Genomic DNA, 6,065 nt, shown 5'->3' on the forward strand with positions numbered 1-6,065 from the left:
TAGTTACAGAGATTTGAATCAATTAAATACTACTGGATTTATTCTGGTATAAACAAGACGGGAATACGTTCCAGTGGCTGCACTGTTGTGATATTTATCTCCAAAAGAAAATCCAAGTCAGATTTTAAAAATGACTGGAAGAGCATGACTGTGGGAGTTAAAATAATAGGCCTTGCAACAGAGCTGGCTAACAAACAGTTTTTCAAGTAAAAGTGCAGGTATATACAGTAGTGAGAATAGAGAGTCTTAACAGCATAGTATAAACAGAGATAGAAAGAAAAAAATTGAACTATTCTCCTAAAAAATAGTCCTTTCACTCAAGTAATAAATGAAGATACTCCTGATGAACTGACTTCCATTTTTAGTATTTTGGAGACATTAGTGTGAGGAGGTGACGTGTTATTTCTTTACATAATTGTTTCTATAAATGCCAATCCTAAAAGACTTAAGAAGGAAAGATTTAAGTGTCTCAGTAGATTATACTAAGTGGCTTAATTTTGTTTAATCGTCGTCTTGTTTGGAATGCTTCCTGTAGTAAACATACATATTCCCTGGGGAAGGCAATAGCAAATATTTACCTTACCTACTGGCTTGATATTTCTTCTTGTTAGACAGCAATCGTTAAGATATTTTAGTAGATATTACTGGAAGCTGGGCCTGAAGTATTCAGTTTTTTTCCTGTTGGATCCTAATCCTCTGTGTCTCTTTTGCAGGGTGGCATGTATGTTTTTCAACTCTTTGACTACTATGCAGCTAGTGGTGTATGCCTTTTGTGGGTTGCATTCTTTGAATGTATTGCTGTAGCCTGGGTTTATGGTAAGTGAGAATACTTTAATCTGATACCTTTTGATGAGTCAGTGGCAATCCTGTAATCAAACGTTTAATCAGCTGCCACCCCAGAATCTTCTTCCCGGCAACAGACACATGCCATTAATATAAATTTGCACTGACCTCTTGGAGACATCTGGGATGAAGCCAGCCTCCAGTGTTTTTCCACACAAAAATGAGTATTTTTCCATTGCTAATTAATAAAGGCACAATTAAGCATTTGCATGTGTTAAGATAAAGATGAGAGTTGAAAGTTTGGCCAGCCGTGAAAATTTCTGTCTCTCAGAAAATTTCCTTTCAGAGCTGCAATGTCTGCAAGGGGCAAATCAACGAAATAGAAACTACAAAAAGAAAGCTGACAGAAAAGTGTGTTCTGTCCTGTTATTTGTAGGCAGTGCTGAGTACCGAGGTCTGACAGCAGCCTCTGTAGCTGCCTGTGAGGGTAGCTGAGGAACGATCAGATGTTTGCTGCTTAGGACTGGTCATTTCCCTGATTCTTCATGTACTCTGTCTCCTTAGAAAAGCAAAACAAACAAAGTCTTCATTCTGCATTAGTCACAGTTCTGTAGAAGCAGGATGTACCCTTTGCTGTCCTGTCCTCCGCATGGTGATCCCTCTGGCAAGTTCAGGGAGAGCCTGGGGAGAGGAGTGGGTGCGTGATGGGGGCAGGAGTGATGAGCATTGCACTCCTGCATCCAAGTAATGAGGGGTATGTGGGGTTGGAGAGTCGCCCAACCTTTGAGCTTCTCAAGGAGAAAATCATCTTGAACTTCACAGCCATGGGAAGCATTTGAACAATGCACCTGACACCTTAATCTTCCCTTTAAATACCCCTTGGGGAGGGGCTAGGAAAGCAGCTGTAAGCCTACAGGCCTTAGGTGGCTTTTATGTGGCCGATTCTGATGAAAGTGCTCTCCATCCATTACAGGCGCTGATAATATTTATGATGCCATTGAGGATATGATTGGATACAGACCTGGTCCCTGGATGAAATGGAGCTGGATTGTGATCACACCAGTTCTCTGTGTGGTGAGTACTGACCTGTGCTGTCTCAAGTCTTCTGCATGGCAACTTTGAGCTGCCTCTTACTGTTTCTCTTCAAGTAAAGTCCATTGCATTTGGAGGCTAATTTGCAAAGAGCTGCTGGAAGTTTGAACATATCCCTCAAAGACACCATCTTCTCAGATGCTGGCTCTTAATGTGACAGCTCTCTGCTGTGCCTGCACAAATTGCAGTTGGGTACATTTGAGTGGAATTTTCATAGAACTGGCAAAATACTACATTCATGACACAGAAAACTTGCTTTCCAAAGAGCAGTCCCTACTTTTAAGTGGTAGGACTATTAGGCTACTTTAATGAAAACACATGAACAGTCTGAAGCAGGCACTCAGCTTGAAGTATTTCACTTGCTACAAAGAACATCCCAGTAAACACCTCACAATGTACAGCAAATACTTGAGCCCTGAAAAAGAACAGGCAGCATACTGCAGCTGTTCAGTAGCACTCCTTAACACTATTGTCAGAAAACAGTTTACCTATAAGCAGATGCTCTTTCAATCATTTAAATGGGAGAATAATTCTCCCTTTGGTTTAAGATACATATGATATGCATCAGCCACCTGTCACTCCCTGTCTTCCTTAGAGCCAGTGGTAGTACCAGAGCCCTATTGTTTTCAGCACTTTTTAAGCCTCACTTTGTTTTCCTTTCTCATCCACAGGGGTGCTTTATCTTTTCTTTGGCCAAGTACAAACCACTGACCTACAACAAGGTCTACACATACCCAGACTGGGCAATTGGCCTGGGCTGGGTTCTTGCCCTTTCCTCCATGATCTGCATCCCTATGGTGATGGTCATCCGCATCATACAGTCCGATGGGTCGCTCATTGAGGTAAGAGCAACCAGTTGTCTGTCTAGAGGAGAAAGGGAACTAACTTCCTGCCATTTTATACAAAATACAATGCTTGGAAAACTGCCATCTTGTCCAGGTAGGGCAAAGCTGGGTGCCTCCTCTGAAGTGAGTCCAAATAAGGCTGTTAAAGATCAGCTGCCCTTTGGGCAAACAGTAGAGACAGAACAAACACAAAGCCTTCTGTCCTCAGACAAACACCAGGTGATTTTTCTCTTCTCCAGCACACAGGGACAAGGAAGCACCGTCCTACAAATCACAGAGAAAAGGAGAGAGAGAGAGAGAGAGAGAGAGAGAGAGAGAGAGAGGCCTGGGTCAACCTTGGCTAAGAGCTCATTGAATTTCAGGGGAAGTTGGATCCACCTACGGATTGTGTGGCTCTCAGGCATGGCCTTCATGCTGGGGGTTTGAATGAAAGTCAAACACTCTTGCCATTGGGATTCACTTTTTAGCTTTAATTTTTTTTTTTATTATTATTCATAATGAATCAAATCAAAACACTGGATCCAGGTTACCCTGATCTCTGCAAAACTTTGGGTCAGATTCAGTCTTGACAGTGCAGATTCTCTTGGGTTTGGATTTGCAGGCACTCTCTGGACCTTTGCAGTTCAGCACAGGCACCCCTGGTCTCTCTTTGTTCCAACGGGAAGTTTTCAGAGACTGTACAAGCATGAAACTTAGCAGTTCTCTTCTAAGGTTTCAGATTAGTTTTGTTTTTGCCTAATGAGATGGCCTTAAATGCAGCCCAGGGTATTCTTGGAGGAGAAAGTGGGACACTTTGCATAGAGAATGGAATAAAAAAAGAACATTTCCCAGAGAACAAATGCTTGCATTTGTTTTCCTCCAAGTGTTAATGGTCTTTTTCAGCTGTGGCCAGAGCATTTTCATGAGTGTTTGTTTTCCTGCCTACATTGTCACCATTTATTGAGAGACAAGTCTAAAAGTAGCCAAAACACTCCACAAAGACCATGTTAGGAAAGGAAAGAGAGTAAACACTGGTCAGATGCCATTTAGTTCTTCCTTTGTGTACCGAGATGTAGGAGAGAAGTTGCCACTTGGCAATGAAAGGCTGGGCTAAAAAGCAGAGTTGTTCTAAATGAGGAAGGAGAACTCCAGAGTCTGAGCAGCAGCTGCAGCGCTCAATGCCCAGCGGGCAGGGTGCTGGGTAACCCTGGGAAGGGCCTCTCCTGCCCGACCTGCCTGCAGGAGTCTGGCTCTGCAGCTGAGCAGAACCTGCGGGTGGTGTCAGCAGCCTGGGCCCCCCTGTCCTTGCAGAGCCACGCTGCGTGCGCACGGCTCCCACGGCCACCCACCCCCGCCCTGGCTGCCACCCCCAGCCCACACGGGGCATCCTGGGGGAGGCGCCTGCTCTGCTGACGTGTGCTCCTCTTCTTCCTTTCAGAGGATAAAAGCAGTGGCTGCCCCCAAGGAAGTGAATCGGTGGTCCAAGGAGACGGAGAGTGGCACTCCCTTCTGCCCCAACGGCACTTCCAATGGCGGATTGATCAAGCCAACTCATATCATTGTGGAAACCATGATGTGAGCTCTCTCTGTGAGAGGATAAACCTGCTTTAACTGCCGTTTACTAACCATAGATTCTCATAGGACCAGGTTTACAGAGCTTTATATTTGCACTAGGATTTATTTTTATTTCTCACAGAGAAAGTTATTTTTTGTGTGTGTTTTTTTTTAAATATTTTGTAAGGTAATCACAGCAGATGTCTCTCTGTAGAGGGAGAACTTTCATATCAGACTAGACATATTACAGGAATTTACTATTATTGGGTTTTTTTAAATATATATATCTCTTTATCTCTAAATATTATACACCTTACCACTTGAATTGATTGTCTTGCCAGCAATACATTCAAGTCTCAGAAAGCAATTTTAGGTGCTGGTATGGGTGGGAGCAGGGTAACCTACAGAACACACAAAAGCAGCTCTGTTGAGAGATACAACTGAAAAAAAAAGATGCTGTTTGAAGAGAATTTTCGAAGGTGTAGTATTGCCACCCTCTGGTTCAGTTGTGGTAAACGCCAGGCGCCAGGGTCACGTCAGGGGAAGGGTACAGTTATGTTTAGCATGGTCCATGAATAACGACACAGCCGGGCAGCCGGAGCAGAGGCTTTGAAAGGGAGGCTGGGTGTGAAAAGCCTGGTGGCCATCCCTCCCAAGCATGGCACTGGGACGTGTCACACCAACAAGAGGACGACTTTAGGAAGGCATTTGCAGGATTGGGCATGCTTCACTCTTTTTTCTTTTTTTTTTTAAACTTTTTTTTTTTTTTAGGTTTGGTTTTGGTTTTGGTTTTTTACTTAAGTGGATTGATTGCCTGCTGTTTGTGCATGAGTGGAGTTGAGTACCTGCTCCTGAGTTTTCCAGCAAAGCATATTTTAGTGTGGAGGCACTGGTGTAAACTCGAATTCTGCAAACTGGGAGGGGCAACCTGTCCCCTGGGCTGCAAATGCTGAGGAGCTGAGAGGGGAGAAGCAGCACCTGCCCTATGGGTGCTTCAGATGGCTGCTTGCTCAGTTGTTTGCATGTTAATTATTGGACTTTGGGTTTTGGGCAGAAGAATAAAAGAATCCCTTCCGGACTCTGACTGTCCAAAGGTGAACACAAACTAGGTCATCCCCAACAGGAAGAACAAAACCCATTCACCTACCCCTGGTGTAACCAATGTTTATAACAGACACATTGTTAATAATAGTAGTAATGAAGATAATAATATCACTCAGCAAACAGGTGCTTTTCATCCATGTATCTCAAAAAATGCTTTGCCAAGCTCAGTAACCAGGATTTGCTTTATTTATTTATTTGGGGGGGAGGGGGAACAGGGGGTGTTCCTTACTGTTGGGGGAACAGAGAAAAGGACTAAGTCCCTTGTTACTACATAGCAGCAGTGGACCTAGGGCCCTGAGCTTCCTTGCCCATCACTGGATTAAACCCTTTTGGTTTTGTTTTTTTTTTTTTTAGAGGGGATAGAGAATGGAAGACATTTATGAAGCTTATGAATGTTATCTGCTGAAGAATCAGTGCTTTCAGGATTTTAAGTTAAAGCAAAGGGAACATGTAAGACTGAAACATCTTGTGTTGGGTCAGGAGGAATTGTGTACTGTTCCAGCTTAGACTGGGGAGTGAAAAGAAACCACTACAAGGAGTATAGGAATGGGGGGGGTTGCTTCATGTGGGTCAGGTGGATGTTTCCAAAGAAAACCCCTCTTACATAAATATGGGCAAAAGCTTTCTTCTTTTTTTTTTTTTTTTTTAAACAAAACTCAGTCTTGAGCAGGTTTTACTGGGAACAGGTTCTCTGGTGAAACAACCTTT

At 43.4% G+C, this 6,065-nt stretch overlaps 1 protein-coding gene across 3 annotated transcripts in view; it reads left to right on the forward strand.

Moving 5' to 3' along the window:
* Positions 1 to 4,690, forward strand: part of SLC6A6 (solute carrier family 6 (neurotransmitter transporter), member 6) — a 46,912-nt gene extending 42,222 nt beyond the window's left edge. For 2 of the 3 annotated variants that reach the window (XM_008945728.1, XM_008945726.1), the window contains 4 exons: positions 714 to 816; positions 1,757 to 1,857; positions 2,547 to 2,717; positions 4,138 to 4,690. In XM_008945728.1, the coding sequence (XP_008943976.1) occupies positions 714 to 816; positions 1,757 to 1,857; positions 2,547 to 2,717; positions 4,138 to 4,278 (516 nt within the window). In that variant the 3' untranslated portion in view covers positions 4,279 to 4,690. Of the gene's footprint in view, positions 1 to 713; positions 817 to 1,756; positions 1,858 to 2,546; positions 2,718 to 3,035; positions 3,050 to 4,137 lie in introns of all 3 variants that reach the window. The other variant, XM_008945727.1, reaches the window with a different exon arrangement.
* The last annotated feature ends 1,375 nt before the right edge of the window (positions 4,691 to 6,065 follow it).

This window comes from Merops nubicus, unplaced genomic scaffold (assembly GCF_000691845.1).
Source record: "Merops nubicus isolate BGI_N331 unplaced genomic scaffold, ASM69184v1 scaffold24008, whole genome shotgun sequence".
NCBI lineage: Eukaryota > Metazoa > Chordata > Aves > Coraciiformes > Meropidae > Merops > Merops nubicus.